The 24,480-nt window shown below is 40.2% G+C and overlaps 1 protein-coding gene across 9 annotated transcripts in view; it reads left to right on the top strand.

The window, feature by feature from the left end:
* The window catches only part of ANKS1B (ankyrin repeat and sterile alpha motif domain containing 1B), an 812,878-nt gene that overhangs the window by 447,339 nt on the left and 341,059 nt on the right, over window positions 1-24,480 (top strand). For 8 of the 9 annotated variants that reach the window (XM_081080965.1, XM_081080961.1, XM_081080962.1 and 5 more), the window contains exon 15: window positions 7,400-7,506. In XM_081080965.1, coding sequence (XP_080937091.1) covers window positions 7,400-7,506 — 107 coding nt within the window. Of the gene's footprint in view, window positions 1-6,834; window positions 7,507-24,480 lie in introns of those variants that run through there. The other variant, XM_081080966.1, reaches the window with a different exon arrangement.

Here is a 24,480-nt window from a genome sequence, read left to right as displayed (position 1 = left end):
ATGCAAAGAAACTTTATCTCTCATGCATTGCTGGGTGGAATGTAAAATGTTACAACCACTCTGGAAATAATATGACCATTTCTTATAAAATGAAATGTGTATTTACTGTATGACCCAGCAATAGCACTCTTGGACATTTATCCTATAGAAATGGAAATGTATGTTCACAGAAAAGTGTGTACACCAATGATCATAAAAGCTTTATTCATTATAGCTAAAAGCTGGAAACAACCCAAATGTCTTTCAATGTGTGAATCATTAATCAAACTGTGGTACATCCATACCATGAAATACTACTCAGCAATAAAAAGAAATGAGCTATTGATACATGGAATAAGTTAACATGGATTTCAAGAGAATTATGCTGAGTGAGAAAGGCCCATCCCAAAGCTTACATACTGTATGATTCCATGCAGCTAACATTCTTGAAATGACAAAATAATAGAGGTGGAGAACAGATTAGTAGTTGCTAGTTAGAGAGAGGGGGAGATGGCCATGGCTTTAAAAGAATACCAAGAGGATTCTTGTGATGGTACTATCTTTATCTTGACCATAGTGATGGTTACACAGTCCACATGTGATAAAATTGCAAAGGACTAAACACATACGTGCACACACACACACGAGCACATGTGAAACTGGTGAAATCTTAAGATCAATGGATTTTATCTATGCCAATTACCTGACTGTGATAGCATACTGTAAGTAGATGTTACCATTGGGGAAAACTGGGTAAAGTCTATACAGAATTTCTCTATTATTTCTTATAACTGCATAGGAATCTACAATTAACTCAAAATAAAAAGTTTTTAAAAAGAAAATGAAGGGGTGGGCCTGGAGATAGAATAATGAATAGCATATAGTGAATAAAATATTAGTCAATATTGCAGATTATTATACAGTTATTTCAAAGAATAAATCATAGTTTGTCATTTACTTGGTTGAATTTCCATAAGGCTTTGCTGAATGAGAAAAGTAAGGTTCAGAAAAGTGAGTGTGATACGATTCTGTCTTTTAAGAACAACTTCCAAAAGTACACCCAGATATACATATCATACACACATGCATATATATTTATACGTATCTGTGTGTGTTTGAGAAAGAGATTTAGCAATGGGTAAATGTGCATGGAAGATACTAGTTTGTTAACCTGAATCACCTTGAAAAGAGGATGGATGATACAGATAGTATGGAGGAGGAAGTAAACCAAAAAAAAAACAAAAACAAGAAAAAGAAAGTGAAAAAAAATAGCACTAAAAACACTAGTATACATATAAATAATAACAATGTACACATATGTAGTTGTATGTATTTTTTCATATGAATTTAAAGAAAATTTAAGAATTATTTTTATTTTATTACTATTTAATAATTATAATTTTATTGAGAGATAATTTATATATCATTCAATTCATCCATTTGAGGCATATAAATTCAGTGGTTTTTAGTATATGCACAGAGTTGTGCAACTGTCACCAAAATTTTAAAACATTTTTGTCACCCTAAAAAGGAAACCCCGTATCTATTAACCATTACTCACTGTTTACCCCCAAGCCGCTCTCCCTACCCCTAGGCAACCACTAATCTACATTCTGTTCCTATAGATTTGCCTATTCTGGATATTTCATATACTAGTAAATGGCCTACCACTTAGCTTGTCCTAATGGAGCTACTAGCCTTTTTTTATTTGCTTATCATAAAAAATCTCTATTGTTTTTCATACCCCACTTAGGCTTGAACTTCCTCAGAGACTATCCTGTATAATAGAGAGGTAATATGCAAATTAACCCTCACACCCTCACAAGATGGCTGCCTACGACCAGGCTGGCAGGGGGGTTAGTGAGGTACAACCAAATGACTGAACAAGCAGGCTGCATGTGATGACCAGGCCAGCAGGGGGGTGCAGTTGGGGGTGACAAGGCTGGCAGGGGGGTGCAGTTTGGGGCAATTAGGCTGGCGGGGAGGGGGGGGGCAGTGAGGGGTGACCAGGCTGGCAGGGGGGGAAGTTAGAGTGACCAGGCCGGCAGAAGGGGGCAATTGGGGGTGACCAGGCCGGCTGGGGGGCAGTAAGGGGTGACCAAGCTGGCAGGGGGGGGCAGTTAGAAGCGACCAGGCCAGCAGGGAGGAGGCAGTTGGGGGCGACCAGGCTGGCAGCAGGGGGCAGTTAGGGGCAACTAGGCCATGGGGGAGGGGGGTAGTTAGGGGTGATCAGGCAGGCAGGCAGGTGAGCGATTAGGAACCAATGGTCCAGGATTGTGAGAGGGATATCTGACTGCCAGTTTAGTCCCGATCCCCAGGATGGGGCCTAAACCGGTAGTCAGACATCCCCCAAGGGGTCCCAGATTGGAGAGGGTGCAGGCTGGACTGAGGGACACCCCCCCTACCCCCATGCATGAATTTTGTGCACCAGGCCTCTAGTTTCAAATAAAATCAATTTATTGGGATAGAGCTTTAGAACTCTCTGTACTTAAGAACTGACTCTCCCCTTTGGCAAGGACTTTGAGCCACTGGGCAGGGATGGTAGCCTCATCCCTGGTCTTATCATCTTCTCAGCTTGCTTTCTGGGCACAGACCCTCATCCCTATAGTTAAATTGGATGAGGGCCGCAAGCGCCTCACTGTTCCTAGCTGGCCACAGTGGGATAGAGCCTCCGGTTTATGAATGGGGGCTGGATGGACAAAGGGAACCCCTGACATCTCAGCCACACACCCACCAGAAATTTAACCTCTACACCTTGGAGTTAGAAGGAATCAGAAATGTTACTGGCCCACCCCTTTAGGTAAGTTACTATATCCCATGATGGGAGCTGGGGAGAGACAGAGTCCCATCCTCTGGGGCACACCCACCTAGAGTGCAGTTTCTTTCCAGCTGAGCTGGGGAGGAAAGGGAGGGAGGGAACATGTCATGGCCCCAGGGCCCTAGATTCTCACTGTTCTTACATGTTTTCGTACATTTTCTTGAATAAATATTTCTTCATCTTCTGTATGTTTTTGAAACAATTTCCAGAGACTCTAAATCAGCGGTTCTCAACCTGTGGGTCGCGACCCCTTTTTCGTGGTCGAACGACCTTTTCACAGGGGTCGCCTAAGACCATCCTGCATATCAGATATTTACATTATGATTCATAACAGTAGCAACATTACAGTTATGAAGTTGCAACGAAAATAGTTTTATGGTTGGGTCACAACATGAGGAACTGTATTTAAAGGGCCAGATATATATATATATATATATATATATATATATATATATATATATATACACACACACACATACACACACACACACACACATACACACACACACACATACATACATACATATATACATACTAGTATATATACGGTTGTGTTTGTTTGGCTTGGGATAGGGTCCATGGAGTGTCTTTACATTGCCATTCTGGAAGTGGAACCCCCAGGATTATGTTTTAAAAGATTGTGTCAAAGAAAGACTGGCTTCATCACACACTTCAATTCCCTTATCTATAAATGGGGATCATAATCCATGCCACGCTGCTCAGGTCAGAGTAGCACAGAATAACTGTTAGTTTTTCTCCTTTCCCTCCTCTTATCTCACTTTTGGGACTTAGAGAAGTTCTAGTTGAATAAAGGAGTCTGCCCAATAATGCACTGATAGGCTTTAAGAATTTTAAGACTCTAAGAAAGTGTTTCAAGTAAAGTGAGAAATATACTTAGATACTATTTAAAAAATGATCTTCAGACCCAGACCAGGGTTCTTTTAGAGGTTTGCCTCAAGGTCCTTTCTTCTCTCCCTCTCTCTTTTCCTTCCTCCTTCCCTCCCTCCCTTCCTCTCTCCTTCCTTCCCTCATTCTCTCCTAACTCACTTCCCTCCTGCATTATAATCTTTCACCAACATATGAGAATCACTGAGTAGAAATTGAATGATTGAACAGTTAAAAGAATAAAATTCAATCGTTCTGTATAATAATTTTCAAAGACTGGGCAGTATTCTCTCTGAGCTATGTGTTTATATAACAGTCTGGCCCATGGAAAAAACCCACCTCGATAGATAGATAGATAGATAGATAGATAGATAGATAGATAGATAGATAGGCTTTCTTTCTATTTTCTTTTCATGAAAATCATTTCTACTGTCACTCATTCATTTAACAAAGATGATTTAATGCCTGTAATGTATGTGGCATTCTTCCCTGTATTTTAGCCCTGGCGCACATCTTAAGAGATGAGAGCCCTAGCTGGTTTGGCTCAATGGATAGAGCGTCGGCCTGCAGACTGAAGGGTCCCAGGTTCGATTCCAGTCAAGGGCACATGCCTGGGTTGAGGTCTCAATCCCCAGTAGGCAGCAGATCAGAGGCAGCCGATCAATGATTCTCTCTCATCATTGATGTTTCTGCCTTTCTCTTCCTTTCCCTTCCTCTCTGAAATCAATAAAAATACATTTTAAAAAAGAGAGATGAGATAGGATTTGAGAACCTGGTCAGTCAGCATGTCTTACCAAGCCAAAACAATATTGCAGTGTTTTCTCACTTTTTGTGTAGCTTATTGACCTACTAAGTTTAAATAATCAGGAGGAACAATATGGATGTGACCCTAGGAAAGATGGCAATTAATACTCCATTTTACTCCGCCTCATACCAGCTTAAGATCTGTCCAAGGACAAAGAGTGTTTTGTTTTTAAGTTCTCATGCAATTAATGTTGAGCAACCAGAATCTCTTAAAATTGATTTCTAGAATGCTACAAACTTTATGACTTTCTTGAAAGGTCTAGAACCAATCAGGGATAAATTATAATAGAGTAAAAGAGAGGATGAGGATGATAAAAATTCACTTGAAAATTCTATTTAGAAACCCAACTATCTTCTTTTATAAAGAATTCAGATACTTGGAAAAGATTTCAAATGAAAATACAATTTTAAATCAAAACTAGGAGGATTTTATGTGAAATGAGAGCTACATTATTTGGTTTAGATAGATGCATACTGATTCTTTACCACGTGCAATATTAGGAAGAACATTCCTACATTCAATAAATAAGTCTTGTATGCTAATAACTGTAATGTTAGACAAAAAATAGTTATTCTAATAGAGAGCCTAAAAAATGCCACTTAAGACAGATAAGGAAGAGATTCATTCCTGTTAGGGGATTAGAAAAGATTTCACAAGGGAAGTGCCATCTGATTCAAAACCAACGAAGGGACAGAAATGTGGGAACAGAATAAAACCAACTGAAGTATGTTACAGGCTGCCTTCAGAGACCAGCCAGTAATCCCACCTGACTGGAACGCCGGGGAAAAGGAAATCAAGGCGGTTTATTTGTTATCAATCATAAAGATGCCCCAAAATATTATCAAAGAAGTTGAGAGTTTATTTTGAAGCCAACTGAAAACCAGGGAAGTGTTTTGGGAAAGGAAGTAATTATCAAAACAGTATCTTAGAGAACTTATTCTGACACTCACACATAAAATAGATTTTTAAAATATTAGAGGTAGAAAGACCCATGTAGAAGCCACTGTTGCATGGGCCAGGTGGCCTGAACTAAGATCACAGAATTAAAGTCAAAGTTCCATACACATGAGACAGGAAAAAGAATCAAGGGAGCAGGGGCCAGAAACACTGGGGTGAGGGATGGTGTTAACTTGGGGACTGGTGTCCGCAGCGAAAGAGAAAGTGTGCTAGGTTCTTTGAGGTTTAATGTCTGTGTGTCAGGGAGGTTGACAATGTTCTTAAAAAGAGAAAGGAAACAGAGAAAGATAAAGTTTTGGGAAAGAAGGAAAATTATATTTCATTTATTCAGTAAATATTTATTGAGCACCTACTATGGGCCGAGCACTGTTGTGGGTAGGGAGAGGGGAGGGGAGAGTTATCTTTAATTTTTAAAACACACTGTTCCCGATCTGTGGGGGCTCCAAAGGCAGAGCTGGAGCCAGTGGGTAGTCAAGTAGGAAGTAAAATAGCTTTCTAATAAATGGAGTCCTCTTGATAAGTAGTGAGGGCTCCGTTACAGGCAGTATTCAAGCATAAATTAGGTGATGGTCTCCCAGGGACACTGTGACAAGGGGTTCCTGTGGTAAGGGGGAGGTGAGACTAGCCTTTCTGCGAGTTCTTTCCCAATCTTAAGTAAGAGTCTGTTCTTTCTGATGATCTAGTCCCCTGGGTTCTATTATTAATCTCTCATTTCTCTCAATTATTAAATAAATTACTCAATATGTCTGCCATTCAGTAAAACTCACACATTTACATCTGTTATTCTTGAATTCTTTTTGGTGAGGGCTCCTTTTTTTATTAAACAATTCTACCCAGTAATGTTACCTTTACAGCACATTTAAGATGGTAACCCTGGTAGACCGGGTTATAAATGTCAGAGGGGAAAAGGATTTCTTATGCCTAATAATATTTTTGTTTAGAAGGAGCCATGCAAACAAAAAACGAATTATCTTGACTTCGAGATTGCGATGCAGTTTCTGTATGTTACAGTAATTCAAAATGAAAAAGGAATCTCAGAGATGTTCCTTCATATATATAGCCTGCGAAAGAAAGAGAATAATGATTCTCCACACATTGTAAAGCTTTAGATCAGAAACATTTATCTCTGCTGCATTTTAAGAAGAAGAAAGGGAAGGGAAGAAAAGGAGAAAGGGAACCTGTCATGAGCTCTGCTAACAGCTATGGTTAAAGCTTTGCATTTCCTGGTGTCTTTTGAAACGTAAAATTCCACAACAAATAGCTCTGTAATGTATAACCGGTATGAAGATGCAATTCAGTTTTAAGCGCTTTGGTTTGCTTTTGAATCTTGCTATTTTCTGCATTTGTTTTGACTGCTCTCATCATTCAAGATTGACGCTTGGATGGGCGTGTAGGAGGAAGCAGCTTACAGCTTGCAGACAAAAAAAAAATCTGCCTTATCTGATGGCTATTATTGAAAATGCGAGGTGTAGCCTGGGCTGGGTAATGAAGGGGAGCGAGCGAGGGGGAGCAGGGAGCATGGAGCTGCATATTGATGAGTGTAGGAGTACTTGATAAAGAGAATTCTGGCTGCTGGCCGTGCACTGCTCATTGTGGAGTACTCCAACAATCACAGAGCACGCAGACCAGCCTCGGCCGACAGCTTGCTATGCCTTCTACCGCTGCCTGGTTCTGGGGGCTGTATGGCGTCCTGGTCGGTAGTAAAGATTAATATGTGAGAAATGTGGAGCTAGGATCAAGTCAGACTCCACAGCCTGCCTGGCAAACTATGTGTTACTTCTGACTTTGCTCTCTCGCGCGCCGGGAACGCTAATCTGTCAAGCTGGCGGGCTCCTTTGATAGCAACTTTCCCAGGAGCATGATGTGGCAATGCCACCTCTCAGCCCAGGACTACCGCTATTACCCCGTGGACGGCTACTCCCTGCTTAAACGCTTCCCTCTTCATCCTCTCACAGGACCCAGATGCCCCGTCCAAACAGTGGGACAATGGTTGGAAAGCATTGGGCTACCTCAGTACGAGAACCACCTGATGGCTAATGGATTTGACAATGTGCAGTTTATGGTAAGACGCTCTCTGTGTCCACAGAGCTGCCTTTTGTCTGTCTTTGCTTCTAGTGTGTCTGACATGGCTCAGAAGCAGCCCGATTTGCACCAAAACCGGTCAGTTTTATATCTGTAGCGGCATCGGGAAAGGGGATGCCCTCAGGGCTGAACTTACTGTGTACATAGAGATACTTGCTGAGAAATGAGATCTAGAGGCGTCCATGTGCGTGTGTCTGATATGAATGAACCGGTGAGAGGACTATTTATAGGCAGCGAGAGGAGATGAACATTTGTGTCCTCCCTTCCATTCTTTGTGTGATTTTTATAAATTTGTAGTTTCTGAATTCCCCGGGGTCGATCAGCCCCTCTTCAATGGATTCTGGGTGCCTAAAGATATAGGATTTTGTGTGAGCATCAGCAGTTAGGGATTCAGTGGACAATGTATTATGTTTACAGTGTGAAGATCATTTGTTTCCTGATCATTGTTCGATAGGCAGTTTAAGTGGTGTTATCGAATGACCTTTAGTTCCTTAGCAAACTGTTTCAGACAGTCCATTCTGGAGAGGATTCACTTACTTACACGTGCTGATTGAGGAGCATGGAAGTAATTGTTTGTTACTTTAGGGAAAAACAAACACTTGCATCAGTTAGCTGTCCGTATTCAGAAGGAGAGGCTAATGGGCTGAGCACATGCATGTACTTCTGAATACTTGTCTGCATGCAGTCTAAACCCGGTGCGGTGTGTGCGAACTTCTCACGGTGGTGAATATAGGTGAGGAAGGAGGAGAGGGAGAGGTGCAGACGGGCGATCCAGCTTTCTAATCATTCACACGCCTCCCTCAGCGCTCATCACTTTCCCTTGTTAAGCTACGTCACCATCCTTATTACCTTACCTTGCTTTTAAGGTCCCATTACACATATTGCCTATCCCTAAATTCAGAGAGAGAGAGAGCTTCATAACATAGGCATGTAGCACACAAATGTAGAACTAATGAATAGCTATTTCTAAATAAATTGCTGGAGCCGACACCTGAGGCTTATTAACACCAGAGCTGATAACAAAACACGGAGAGCTAGTTATGTCTTTTTATCTCCATTGGAGATTCTTTTTCTCCAAGCCTGACTTGACTATTATTACAGATTTGAAAATCATTCAAATTGTTCAACTTCTGCCTCTTCTCCAAAAAAGGTGTATGCCCCATGAGCTTTTTATAAAAAGCTACTAAATGCATCAAAACAGATGAGCTCTAGGTAATTGTATACAATGAACTCTTTATGAACCTATTTTTTTTTTTGCAATGAGATGTGTAGCTATTGCATTTTTCTCATGTTTAAGAATACCATCACTAATTAGACAGGAATGATATTGTGGGTATTAAAATAGGGGGGGGGAAAGTGAAATTTTTTCAATTGTTCTGAGAGTCTTAGGATACTGACCAGATTTAGGACACTACACAGATGACACCAAGAACTAGAGGGACTATCAAACAGAATGAAAATCTTTGCATCGTTACTTATGTTTACTGCACATTTTGATAAGTATGCTTTCTCCCTCTCTCTACTTGAGACAAGACTTTCTCATTCCTACTCCTCGAACTCTCGTCCAAATTTATTCTGGTCCTATGAGAAGTGAGGTAGGTTTTTGGGTTCTCTGGAATATTTGGCTGCTTTGAAAGATTTTAATTCAGCATAATTTTCCCCTGAATTTTAAACACTTTTCAGCAAATATAATCCCCCTTTGAAAGCCTGGAACTGAAAGGTTAATCAAACAGGTTTCAAATAAGCATTTGGAGATCGTAAAAACATTCATGAATGGAATATGTATGAGCACTCCAAAATGCATCTGGAAGGCAAAAACCCTGTACCTACATAATAAAACCAGGTCTGATCTCCTCCATAGATTATTGTCTTTATTTTTTTCAATTCTAAGTATTCCCAGGATTGTGTGAAATTTTCCAGAAATTAAGAAAACATGGCTAATTCAGAAAAGTCAGTCTAATACTTTCTTCATGGGACAGAATCAATTTTAAAAGCTTTGAATTATCATTTAGAGGAATTAGTTAATTATGAAAAGGAAGCAAATCATAAAATGGTTGTCATCAATTATTGCTTTAAATGCTATCAATCATTTATTTGCTACTACTATCATAAAAAAATCAATTTCTGCCTTTATAAAAATTATTTCTTGATCTCCATAACCTAATTTATTTCATTATGAACTTAGTTAAAGTACACTGATATGCTCGGGCCATTTTAAGAAACAGATTTCATTAATGTAGGGGAAAATCCGTTAGATCAGCTCCGTCTCTACTCAGTATCATAGTCTAGCTTTTGTTTTTCTTGAAGCACATCCTGACCTGCATTTATTCATCCTGTTGCCTAAGCAACAAGCACCACACTTCTATTAACTATGATGTAGTGCAGGTCTTATTAGCTTTTTAGAGCCACGCAGTACAGACATCAAAAGGCTATAATTAACATTCGTTAAAGCATCATAGTAGTAGATCTATGCATAGATATACTTTACTTAGGAGACATTCTCAATAGTTAATTTTTTATTTAATCAGTATTCCATTAATGAATGGGAGTTTTAAAGGGTCCATGTAAGTGACATTCAAAGTATTTCTTAAAAGCTTTAACAAAATTTTTTGCTCATTCTGTTCTACATACTCTCACACACAAACACAATATACAGGTGGTTTATCTACATTGCTATAATTAACGTTAATAAAGATTTCTTTCATCCATTTCCAGACATGGTTAGAAAATAAGGATCCCCATTTATTTTTAAATATCTGTCAATTATGGCTTCTCCTTTGGTCTCTTATCCTTATCCTTGATTTTATTGATGTGTGAATCTGAAAGGCAAAATTTCAAACGTTGTCTTTAAGTATCTGGTTCTGGTTTGCACAACAGGTGTACACATAGCCTTGACCCTTCTGTATCCTTAAATATATAAGATAAATGAAAATTGATATAATCAATGAATAACTACAAAAGTGCATCAGGTCACGTAAGATTTGGGGAAAGTCAAATCTATGTTGCAATCATAAACCCTTTCCACACAGCATCCTTTGTCAAAAGACTTATGCAGGCTCTCACTCTACCTGTGCAGCCCCTTCGAGTGGTACATCAGCTCCCTCCCAGTTAGGCATGTGTGCTTGCTACTCGCTAGCCTCTGGGAACGCAGCCTCCTGGTCCTCTGACATCCCACCTATTATGCCCAAGTTTGCAACATATAGAATGTATATAAGTTTCAAAGTTACTTTCTTTTTTCACCAAGGAGTTTAGGTATGAAATGATTATCATACAAAATGCACATACTTAGCTACTTCCTTATTCTATATGTTTCTGTTATCATCTCTATTTTTCCAAATCTAATGACTGCTTCCTTCATTTTAAGTCTCAAACTATCTATTCTTACCTTGATGACTGTTCATTTGTACTCTCCAGCCTTCCCCCTCCAGACTGCAATTTCCTTCCCTTCCCCTCTTTTATTCTAAAAGGTCTAACTCAATCCCTGCCTTGTTTATGTAGCTTTCCTTAATGACTCCAGTCCTCAGCAGCCTCTCTCTTCTCTGAAATCATGTAGTGGTTGTATTTGGTATGAAAAATTACCTTTGGCATGTCATTATTCACTCTTGAATTAGGAGTTAACTTTTCACTTATATATATCTTGTCTCCTCCACTAGACCGGACACTTCAAGTCTAAGATCTATGTATTCAATTTTCTTTATTATTTTTTTTTCCTGAAAGATTTGTCAGTCTTACTTTTTTCCTTTTAATTTTATTTTGTATTGGTTTCAGATGTACAGCTTAGTGGTTAGACAATCATATACTTCACATAGTGTTCCCTCGATATTTCCAGTACCCCAACTGGCACCATACAGAGTTATCGCAATTTTATGAACTATATTCCCTTTTCTTTACTTTACTAGTACATCCTCGGGACTGTTTTGTAGCTACCAATTTGTACTTCTTAATCCCTTCACCTCTTTCACCCAGGCCTCCAGCCCCCCCTCCCTGTATTCAATTTCCTTGCCTTTCTCACAACTCCTAGCATGATGCTGTATATATAGAAATCTCCCATAAACACTAAATGCATAGCAGATTGTTGTAGATGGACCTTCCAACCTCATTTTTAACCCAGAAGCCTTGTTTTGCCAGTGGGAACATGGAGCACTAGAATTCTTCATTTATTAATACAGCAAATGCTGCTTAAATATTTTCCATGTTTTGGGACAGTGTTAAATACTAGTGATGTAACAATGAACATACACAATCCTTGACCTCCAGCAGGTCACAGGATTGCCCTCAGACCTGTCATATTATTTGCATGAACATGGCACACATATTCCTTTATTTGCTCATACACACACTACATCATGGGGATCTTACCCCCATCCTTTCAGATAATCATCATCTTTCAGCATATTACTTACTAGCAACTGTTTTTCCAGCAACAAATTACAGTAGGCAATGAAAAGATAAAATCTATGATAGTGTGGAGCAAAGGAAGATAAAGATACTGATAACATCAAAACACTGGCAGTGTTACTGTAGATTTATAGACCAAAGACTAAATTAGGAAGTTTATATTACTTGGAGGAGGACTGACTCATAGCCTCACCAGAGTAACTAGCTGACAGTTATATTTGCAAACTCTAATCAAAAGGGGAAAAGCCTTGGTCAGGTGGCTCAGTTGGTTGGAGTGCCGCCCTGTACATCAAAAGGCTGCGGGTTCAATTCCTGTCAGGGCACTTACCTAGGTTGTGGGTTTGATCCCCAGTTGGGGCATGTGTGGATGTTTCTTTTTTCTCTCTCTCTCCCTCTCCCTCTCCCTCTCCCTCTCCCTCTCCCTCTCCCTCTCCCTCTCCCCCTCTCTCTCTATCTCCTTAAAATCAGTAAACATATCCCTGGGTGAGGATAAAAGGGGGGGTGAAATTATTCCAAATTATCTTTTTTTAGCATCTACTGTGTTCCTACTAATTGCCCTCTAGGTTGACTAGGAATGCTTTGACCATAATTAAAATGTTCAAAATGCAGCCTTTACAGAGCAAGAAATAAAAGTAACACAGGAGCCTTATGTGAACTGGCATTTTTGTACACTTGGTGGGTAGCATTCATAAAAAAAAAATGCTAAAGGTCAGAGAGAATGCTGCCTATTAGCCTCTGAAGTGGTGCCACAGAGCTCTTAGAAAAGTCATCCATTTGAACAAAAGATTTGAGCAAGATTCATCTGACCAGTATGTAACTGAAAAATTTCACCATTTTTATGTGCATTTTACGTGCTAATGGACTTGCTTCTCTTTTCATCTTTTACATAACTTTTCTGTAATAAGAGCACCATTTGTGGTTGACCTGATAAAATGACCTTTTAAGTATCTTAGCATCAAATCATGATCCAAGGAAGAAGTTAAAATTGTGAAGCAGAAAAATAAATTATCCCTACAGGGTAAGACTAATAGTCCCCATGATGATTTCTTGTTTCAAATATCGTTTAAGAAAATGTTATAAAGTTACTGAGTTTTAAAGGCACAGAGGAAAAAATACTTTCCACACTCTCCACACCTTCCTCTTTCTGACAAAGGCGAGGCTCTGGGTTGAGTGGGTTGCTTTATATTGAAAGTTCAGCTATAATTCTTCAAACTCATTTAGGCCAGTAGTTACACACCCACTTTTACAAAACATAAGAGACATTGTGTTTTTCAACTGCAGGTATTTAATGTCTCTTGGTACCCAAAGGGGAGTATAAATGGTGATGGAAGGAGACTTGACTTTGAGTGTTGAACACACAATACAATATACAGATGACATATTATAGAATTGTACACCTAATACCTATCTAATTTTATTAACCAGTGTCACCCCAGTAACAGTTTTTTAAAAATCTGTTGGTATCCAAGAGTCAACGTGAGGAGGGAGTTATTCTTTTTCTGGACAACAGCATAATCACAAATCTGATAGGCAACAGCCTCATTGTGATGTGAGAGAGAACTAAAGACTTCTCATTTCCACTGCCTTGCTTCTCTATGATTCAGTTTACTCATCTGTAAAATCAATCTAATGAGGATCCGGGAGCAAGGTTCTTTGGGCTTGTTATTTAATATTTTCAGCTCTTTAAAGATGCAGGGTACAACTCTGGTGCTGGCAGAGCAATTAATTCTTCGTGTAGATCTCATTAGCCCGAGAAAGACGCTGATTGCTTGTGCAGTGGAAAGTCAGACAGGAGGGCATGTTCAGGGATGACCACCTTCGGAGAGAGGCTTTTGGAAATGACATTAGCCACAATCATCTCTGGTGGTACCAAGGAGAGAGCCTTTTCGTCCACCGGGAAGTTCCTCCGATTACATGTTTAAGCACTACAATGTGCTGCCCCGTTTTCTGATAATGCAGTACTACAACTCCCATGACTAACTAAGGCTGACATGCATTGTCTTTTAATTTAGTCATCCGGCATGGCTGCATAATTTGATCTTCACTGTTGCTTCCACTGACCAGGTATTTGGGATGAGTAATTTACTTGATGAATCAGAAAATGTATTAAAACTGCTGAATTACAGCCTCGTTAAGAAATCCGGCCACAGTCATATTTCTTTGCTTCTTTAAAAAGACAGTCTCTCAAACAAGTGTTCAGTGGCAGCGATCTTCACTGTCTCACTTCTGGTCAGCTCCGAAACCCTTATAATCCCACCTGCTTCCCCATTCTTCTGCTGAAATTGTCCCCCTTTAAGTCAGCTGTGACCTGCTTTTTGTCAAACCCCAACCCCTTTCCCCCCCTCACTTCATTTCTCTTTGCCTTCTTTACAATGTCTGGTTTTTACTATCTAGTTCTTATTAACATGTACTCCCTTATTCATTTTTATTGGGGTTCTGTGACATTTTACTGCCTTTCCCAATCATTTCTATTCTCCTCCTCCTCCTGCCTCTACATGTGTGTGATGCTCTGCCTGTCCATCCAGTAGGGAGATAATTGGTTCTCATAGATCCAGAGCTGTCCCTACTCTTCACCTCTTTCTACCTGGCTTCCAGTTGCTGTCCAAGCTACCTAATAAGCATTTCCATATACATGTGTGCATTTAGCACAGAGCTGTCATAGAATAAATTCCCAACAAATGTTAAGTATTACACAGCCAGAGTGATCTTTCTTAAGCACACGTTTGCTTTAGCACTACCCTGTTTGCAGTAATTCATTGATTCTTGACTCTGTATGGGACATTATATTTCCAAAATCCTTCAGATGACTTTCACGTGCAGGATACCTCATGACCTGCCTGAGCCCAATGCGTTTTCCAGCCTCATCTGTTACCATTTCCTCTCCAAACGGCACATTTTTCTTGCTTGGCCTTTGCATGTATTGCTCTCTCTTCCGGGAATGACCTTCCTTCCCCTCTTCACTCCTTTTTATCTTTTAGTTCTTAGCCTAGTTATCCCTTCTTCTAGCTGTCACTTCTCCCCAACCCTCCTTCTGTAGTTTTCTGTCTTACCACTTATCTCACTATTACCTATTTCCTTGTCCACCACCTCTGCTACACACAAACACTGGAACAGGGGTTGGCAGACTTGTTCAGTAAAAAGCCAGGTAGTAAACATTTTAGGCTTTCAAAGCCACATGGTCCCTGTTGCAACTGTTCAACTCTGCTCTTGTAGCATGAAAGCTGCTGTAGATAATCCATAGTGATGGACATGGCTGTGTTCCAACACTATATTTACAAAAACAGACAGATTTGGTCAATGGGCCATAATTCGCTGGCCTCCCCCCACCACCACCACCACCAATGTTTAACTCCTTGAGAATTAGAAATTATGCTTTGATCCTCTATATCCACATGGTTTACATATGTAGACATGGTGACCATTTGATGAAAGGAGGAAGGAAGAACAAATAAGGATGTGGGAAAGGAAGGAAAGAAAAGAGAAGGAGGAAGGGAGTGAGGGAGTCAGGCAGGTGGCCACAGCATGGTTCCTGAAGGCCTGTTAGTTTAAGGAGAATGCAGATAATAGGGATATTTAGACTTTAAGTCCAGTTTTCAGGAGTCTGACAAGAGAAAGAAAGAGAGTGTTTTTGTTCTAACCAACCAGCCTGGAGTATATTTTCAGCAAGGGAACTGCACAGGCATAGGAACTAGGAAAACACAGCTGCAGAGGAAGCCCACTGGTCCCTCTGGTTGGAATTCCTTTCTCTTCCTCTTCACCTAATTGTGCAGTATTGTTCAGGATTCTTCTTAAACATCACTTCCTCTAGGAAATATTTCCTAATGCCATCCTGTTATCTGGCTGGCAAAACTGACCCATTCCTGTGCACTCCTGGCCCTATGCTGGTCCTTATTATACTGCCTTGCAATTTCATTATCTGTTCAGATGTCTGCCTCCCACCCTATAAAGTATCCTTAGAGGCAGAGATGGGGGTCTTGTTTATCTTTGTATTTCTAAAGCCTAGTGCGGTGCCTGGCATATAGTAGCATCTCAGTAAATATTGATTGGATGGAATTCTTAAGTTCCATTCAGTTCCGTTTAAATTATCCCCTGAAATTCATATCATATCCCTATCACTAAGTATTGCTATCCTCACATTTATAAATGAAGAAAAGGAGACACAAAAAGGTTAGAAGAACCCTGTGCCACCTAAATTTTGAAACCAAACCAAAAAAGGACCTAGAAGTCCCTGCTCAATTCACTAAGACCACATTGTGTCATCCTTCCACCCCTTCGTTCATTCAGCACATGTTTGTAGAGCACCTGCTAGATTGCAGACACTGAACAGGACACTGGTCCTGCCCTTGAAGCACTCCCGGGTTAGATTGCAGACACTGAACAGGACACTGGTCCTGCCCTTGAAGCACTCCCGGGTTGTTATATTTCCTGTCCTTTAAGCGACTTATTTATCTCACATATCCTTACCTTTTCACCTCATCCCCACTGCTTCTCTAGAGAGCCTCTACTTTAACCAGATCAGAACCCTCACTACCAAACAAATATAAACCTTCACTTTTGTTCATGGTTTCCCTCCTGCCTAACATAGCCTATATTCTCCAATTTGCCTATTCAAGAAAGACCCATTCCTCAAGGCCTTGGTCCCTGCTCCTACTCTGTGGAACCTTTCTCTGCTGATCTGGGCCCTGCCCCCCTCTCCAGCTTCTCCTCTTACCCTGGTAAGCTCTGGCCATATTGAATGACTTATACTCCTACAGCTATGCCACACTTGCTGACGGATCCATGTCTCTGCACACATTGTATCTGATGTATACTGTTCTCTGCGCAGGACACTACCTTCCTGCACTCATTCTGACCCTAGGAAACTCTTGCTTAAAAATCCCAGCTCAGAAGTTCCTTCTGCGGAGGCTGTAGTGAATTATTTGGTATTGCTCAGCTATCCTTCCGCGGCCTCCCATGACACCCTGTACCATGCACCTGCTCCTACCTAACATAGCCTATATTCTCCAAATATATATCTATTGGAACAGGCTTCTCATACAGGCTGAATTATCTGCTTCTTTACTTAACTCTTTCTTGGCTTGTGTTATTTTCCCAGTCACTAGCACACAATATGCCCTTGTATAGTTTGCTAGGGCTGCCATAACAAAGTGCCACAAACTGGGTGGCATGAACTACAGATCCTCTTCTTATAAGGTAGCAGTCATATTGGATTAGGGTTCACCCTAGTGACCTTATTTTAACCTGATTATCTCTTTAATGACCTAATCTCCAAATAAGGTCACATTCTAGGGTATTGAGGATTAGGACTTCAACATAAAAATTTGGGGGGAACACAGTTCAGCCCATAACAGTCCTCCATAAATGAGTGTGCATATGCATCCTTTGTCTATTATCCCTCACGTTGCCAAGTACAGTCTGTATGGTCATGCAATAAACACTTGACCTAATCAGGATTTACATGAGATTAGAAATGTTCAAAAAATCTTATGTTGCTCTTTCATTAATGATAAATGCAATCTTCCTGATAACTTATAGTTTTGTATGTATGGATAATCATATACAAGGTCACACTGCTAGTTAATATGAGAACCAGCAAGGCTAGAAGTGAGTGAGAACTTCTTACCTCTCTAGCCCAATGCTCTTTTCAGTTTACTTTGCAGCCCTGCTGGTTTCCAAGTAAATCACATTTACAAGAACTATTCATTTGTTTGCCATCCTTATGATTGGTAACTATCTGATAGGAGAGTCCCAAGGGAATAGGTGATTAGATCAGTAGTGTGTTCTAGGAGAGAAAGGAAATATAACCAACTTAATAAGATAACTACTATTTATCAAAACTTGTTTCATACTTGTTTACATACATTATATTTACCTCTCCCACACATGTTACAAAGTATGTAATGTTATTCCGATTTTTCAAATGACAAAACTTAGAGACTAAATGACTGGCCCAAAGCACTCAAGCTTCAAACCCAGGTCAACCTCAGTCCAAAGGGAAACACTATTTTATTGACTATGTTGCTGGGGCTGAGAAAGGCATGTGTTCCAGAAGAACAAAAGTTGCATCAGCATTTCTTTTCCTTGGAGGGATGATGATTCAGAGGAGAACCAACAGAAGAGATAAACGAGAAGAACCTTGCGTCATACAGAGATTAGGCAGATCAGACTAAGAAAACTTCCCTCCACACCCAGGGCTGTAAACATACAGCTGCACCTCCGGGTCAGGTCTGTCCTCAGACGCGAGACCTCTGAGTGGGAGTCATTCTGTTATACATACAGGAGACACTGCGTCAAACAGGACAGATGTTCAAGGAAGACATGCTTTGCCTTCTTCAGTCTAATCCTTTCTAAGGTATAATAAGTTGTCATTATGAATTGCTACAAATTCTTATCCATGAGAAAACTTAAGCTAGAGATACATGGAAACAATACCCTACAGCTCATTGCATACACCCCTGCCGTCACCCCAGGCTTCCTAAACTGGTCTGTGTGTATCATGCACATCATAAACATTGGGAGTGATCATTCATTTAAGAGCATATGAGCTAAAAGAGTATTGAGAAAGAAGAGCCCTTATGTCTGTACTTACAAATCATAGAGGTATATTAGGAGGAGGAGAAACTACAGTGAATAGTTAATAGAGGTCTCTTAATATCAGGTCATGGATTTCTGCCCCTTGAGTCCACAAAATTACATTTCAGATGGCTAAACTTTTACCTTCTGTCAGACTGAGCAAAGATGATTAGGATTCATATCCAAAGCCTGTGGAACATCTTGGTTCTATAAGCCAGTGTCTGTTTAGATGGCTGGCAAGAAGAATTAGGTTTGTCCTTCCAGAGTTTTGAAGGAGATCTTGAAATAAGAGGCCTAGAATCTAAAGTATCTCAAGTTTATTTGACAGGATTTATATATCCTTTTATCAGAAAGTAGTAATGCTGTAAAGAAGGAGCTGAGCACTTAGTATTCATCAGGTCTGTGTAATTATATAGCCTGTCTAGCTGTCTGCCAGCTCAGAACAACTGAACAGAAACAGACAGGCTGGCCAACATCTACTCCGGAAATCCCTCACTCTTTCCAAAGGAAGCAAGCAAAACATCATTCATAACAATTTAATAATTTACAAACTGCAGAATAGATAACAACGAGGTTCTTTTGGGGGGGATTGGATGAAGGCTATATTATACAGTCAAAAAATGTAATTTTCCCTGGTACATAATTATTCTTTGTGGAAAGAATACCATATTAAAATCTCATTGCACTTTATAATCTTTAAAACTCTTACTCATATATTATCTCAATTACTTCAGGTCACAAAATAAATGAGTTCTATTTTCAGTTCTAGTATAAGTGCTATGACATTAGGTAAACAAACCTTCTTCTTTGCAATCTCTGAACAAGCCAGATATAACCTGATTTTTTTTTCCAACTCTCTGCCACAATCCTGTGTCTGCACTAGATGCTACCTGGTCATTCTTCTTCCCTTCACAACCAAGCTTCTCAAATGTCTACACTTGCTGGCTTGCCCTTCAGTTCAGTACAACCAGGCCTCAGTACAATTAGCCTATGTCAGCATCCTGAAATTATTTATAAACAATGACTAATGAACTCCTAATTCCCAAATACAATATATTCTTTCTAGTCCTTACATGCTTCGTCTTTCTGGGGTTTGGTTTCTATTGATCACTCTCTTCTGCCTCAGCTTCTCCGTCCTTGGCATCTCCTGCCCCAGTAGCCACCACTTCCCTGGCTCCTTTGTAGACCTCCCTGCCTCTGCCTGTCCCCTAGGATTCAGCCCTTTCCCTCTTCTCACTCCACACATTCACCCTAGGTGACTTCATTTATATTCAACAAAGGCAACAGTTCTTTGCTTCCTAGAATGTACAGACTCCTCAAACTTCAAGGGTCTAAAAGTGGAAAGATCTTTCCCCCAAAACTTGTTTCATGAGAAAGCGATCAAGAGGGTAAAATGATGATGAGAGGTCAAGTGTGCTGAGACTGGAGCATCTGGATTTTGCAACTTAGAGGCCACTAGAGAATTTGACGAGAGCACATTCAGTGGAGTGAGAGGTGCAGAAACCATATTGCATTGGATTGAAGACGTAGTAGAGTAGACAACCCTTGAAAGAAGTTTTGCTGAGAATGGGAACACAGAAATAAACAAGTAGCTAAAGGGTGATTTGAAGGTCAGAGTGAAGATTTTTGAAACAGGAGAGATTGAGGCATGTTTGGCTATGAAAAGGAATAATCAGGTAGAAAGGGAGGTATTGATATTGGAAAAGAAAGAGGGACAGGCTGAATAAATAGAGTTTGGGATCCAAAGACAAGTAACAGGAGGGAATACAGAAGGGATGAGTACCATATGATTTTTATATAGGGTGATGAGAATACGGAGGTACGTTTCCTCTAATAGTTTCTATTTTCTAGCAAATTAGAAAACAAGGGAGATTTGAAGATATAGAAGATATTAAAGAGACATTTCAAAAGTGGGAGACAGAATTTACTAGGAAAAGGGAGTAGAATGACGGGGCCCTGTTGAGGGCTTATTTGCGATTTGTAACCATTATACTCCATAGGAATTGGAAAGATGATTGCACTCTGAACTGCTTTCATAGTCTTGCTCCTTCTCATACTTGGGCTGTTCACTTAACCTCCATGTACATTAGTTTCCCAAGTGCAAACAGGACACAATACCACGTGGTTCACAGAGTTCTGGTGAGAATTAGATTAAGGCTAGCTGTGTGCTTTCAGTAGGCAATGAATCATGACGGTGACAAGATTGCTTGTGCCATTTAACTGGCAAAGCCACTTTGCAATTACTGACAGCACAATGATACACAGAAATTGCTACAAGGCGTCACTGCTTTTGCCCTCATAATACATTTAATACAAGGAAAATGCTTACATGATTTATGCTATGAACACTGAAGTACCCCAAACCCACCTATATCAGTGACCTTATATCAAATAACTAAAGTATGCTGGAAACTTATGTCACTTAATTTACTCTTCCCACCACAGACCTTGATTAATTGACTGCATGCACACTGAAAGTGCTGAACCTTTCAGGCTTAGTGGCCAGGAAGTAGTGCAATGCTGTTGGCAGGATATTGTGGGACTTCCAAGGAACTGATGGAATGTAGTGCTTTCCCTAAGAAACACCCAAGGACACCCACCTGCTCACAGCAATAAAATGCTCCCTTAGCTATGGTTGATAAAATTGTGATAATTTTATGAGAATATTTTAATACACAAGGATCTAGTAGTTTTGTCCTCAAGTATAACTAGTAAATTTGCGTGCATACTATAAAGTATATTAACAAACACAGATGGCAAAAACTGTAGCGTTTTTAAATATAAATCTGTATGTTTCAAATTTGCATCTTTTATTCTTTAATATGTATTGATAATCTAAAGTAGAAAATAGACAGGCATTTGTGAAGGGGCTCCCAGGAAAAGCTTTTTGAATTGATTCCTAGGAGAGTCATCTATTCTTTTCTAAGGAAACAACCTATTGAGTACCTACTATACTCATCAAACTGCACCAACTGTGGTGGAGACTAGAGAGGGATAATACAGGCTCCTGTTAAAGATCCTGCAGTCCACTCAGGGAGCTAAGACTAGCATACCTAACAGCGAAAGAGCAATTCATGTTCACGTTGCAATCAAGGACAACAATGTAAATGTTTTCATGGCATATAATATAACTATGGGGAAAAATAAGTGTTAGGATTCATGAATCCTGAGAAGGAAGAGATGTTTGTGAGCTGGATTGATCAGGGAGGCCTCGCTGAAGGAAGTGGGCTTGTGTGGGTTTTGTGTAAACGGTGAAGAACAGGAACGATGATGTAAGATTGAGTGGAATCATGAACAAAGATGGAGAGATTGAAAAGTGCATGTGATGTTTGAAGACCAAAAGAGATACTGACCTGACAACCATCCTAGCAATCATGTGATGCCTCTGTGAATGAAAGCGTTGCCTACATGTGAAATCACGGTTCAGATGCCATGCATGCACCATACGGAAAGACAGATTCATGATCCATCACTGTGCCCAGATAGGCTCACCCAGATGGCAGCACGCACAGGCACATCACACATACTGACAGCAAGGGAGGATGGGCATGGAAACATCTGTTTCACTGAGTGGCCTTCTTTTTCTAGATAATCTTGAAGAAAATGAAGTTACTTGAATTACACTAGGTGTTTCTCCTAACAAGTCTATCTTTCTGAGGGCTAGTGTATTGTCTCAAAGCCAACAATAAATATGCTTTCAATAGTTTCATATCATCTAAGCTTCCCTCCTACCCTCCCGAACTAAATTTACCCACCTGTTAGATTCTTTGCTTCTTCAAAGATATTCACTTCTCTTAATTACCAATATCTAAAGACATTGTTGTCACTTTCACCTTGGAACCATGACTACTGTCAACCTCCTCATCTTTAAAACTCAGCTGGTTTGAAATGTTCAAAAAAATACAAATGAAGAAACATTTGCTTAGCTGCCACTTGCATGTGCCAGATATCGTGGAAGGTATCTAAATACAAAGATTTCCCCAGTTGGTGTGGCTTAATGGTTGAACATCGACCTAGGAACCAAGAGATCATGGTTTGATTCCCAGTCAGGGCACGTGCCTGGATTGCGGGCTTAATCCCCAGTAGGGGACATGCAAGAGGCAGCTGATCAGTGATTCTTTCTCATCGTTGATGTTTCTATCTCTCTATCCCTATTCCTTACTCTCTCTCTAAAAATCAATAAAAACATATTTTAAAAATGCAAAGATTGATGGTGATGATGATGATAAACACTTGTATAGTGCTTATATTCCAGGTACTGGTCTAAGTGTTTTATATACATTAACTTTTTAATTATTTTGGAATGAATAATATACTCAGTCCTTCCTCTCATGAAGCTTACAATGTATGGGAGAAATAACCATGAGAACAGTCAAATTCCTTCAGCACTGTAACTGATCAGAACTATAATTCAGTGTAGGGTGGAGGCATTCAAAACTAGCAACTCAGGCAAGGTTCCCTTCAAGAGGTCAGGTTTGCACTAACTCTTGATGGATTGGGGAAATTCACAGCCTGACAAGGGCTGAGTGACAGGGCAGCTTTTCAGGCAAATGGAATAGCATGTAATTAGCATAGAGAGATATCTAGTAGTCTGGGTCCAGTTGGGGGACAGAGGGCAAAAACAAGAAGAGGCAACACCTAAAACCAGGGAAGCCATCAGAGAGTCCATGTTTATTCTAATCCAACTTGGATCTCCAGGGCCCTCTCTATGCAACTGAGAATGATCTGTTTATTATTTGTCTTGGGATCGGTGTGAATCTCTGCGGTCCTTCCTCTTCTGCACCCTTAGCCCCTTATAATTGGAAGTGCCTTAAGGAAAGGTCATTTCAAGGTCTTCTCTTCCCTTGCCACCCCCACGGAACTTCATAGTGAGCACTCAGTGTCAGCTGACTGACTAATCATCAGCCTTTGGTCCTAGGTGATTATCTGTGCTACCTGGCAAAGCCAAGTCCAGAGGTGCTAATTACATTGGGGTCAATGATGACTTCCGGTGTCAGAGAATCCATTAGAGAGCATTTTATTTTATTTTATTTTTATTTTTTATTTTTTTTTATTATTAGTTAAGGTATTACAAATGTGTCCTCATCCCCCCCATTAACCCCCAACCTCCCCCCCACACACAAACTCATGCTCCCATCCCCCTGTTGTCCATGTCCATTGGTTTGGCTTATACACATGTATACAAGTCCTTCGGTTGATCTCTTCCCCTTACCCCCGCCCTCCCCTACTTTCCTTCTGGGGATTGATAGCCTGATCGCTATTTCTCAGTCTTTGGGTCTGTCCCTTTTCATCAGTCTATGTTGTTCTCTATAATCCACAAATGAGTGAGATCATGTGGTATTTATCTTTCTCTGACTGGCTTATTTCACTTAGCATAATGCTCTCCAGTTCCATCCATGCTGTTGCAAAAGGCAAGAGTTCCTTTTTTTTTTTACCGCAGCATAGTATTCCATCGTGTAGATGTACCATAGTTTTCTAATCCATTCATCTGCTGATGGGCACCTAGGCTGTTTCCAAATCTTAGCTATGGTGAATTGTGCTGCTATGAACATAGGGGTGCATATATCCTTTCTGATTGGCATTTCTGGTTTCTTGGGATATATTCCTAGTAGTGGGATCACTGGGTCAAATGGGAGTTCCATTTTTAGTCTTCTGAGGTAGCTCCATACTGTTCTCCACATTATTTTATTTTTTTATTTTTTTTATTTTTTTATTTATTGCTTAAAGTATTACAAAGGGTATTACATATGTGTCCATTTCACCTCAGGGAAACGGGTGCACTTTCAAAAGCTGCAATTAGAGCTTGCGATTTCAATGGCAGTCTTCAGAGCCAGAGCCTAGCTGCTAAAAATTAAGGCTCTTCTGCTTCCTGCTACCCAACAAGCAACCAAGACAATGATGGCACTGGTGCTCCTCACGAGTGTTTTAGAGAGCACGCCTGGAATGAGAAGGAGGAAGAGGTTCGGCCAGTGGAGGAGTGGAT

The sequence above is a fragment of the Myotis nattereri genome (assembly GCF_964212035.1).
Source record: "Myotis nattereri genome assembly, chromosome: 2".
In the NCBI taxonomy this organism is placed as follows: domain Eukaryota; kingdom Metazoa; phylum Chordata; class Mammalia; order Chiroptera; family Vespertilionidae; genus Myotis; species Myotis nattereri.
The sequence above is the reverse complement of the archived record's forward strand: the minus strand, read 5'-3'. Positions and strand labels throughout refer to the sequence as shown.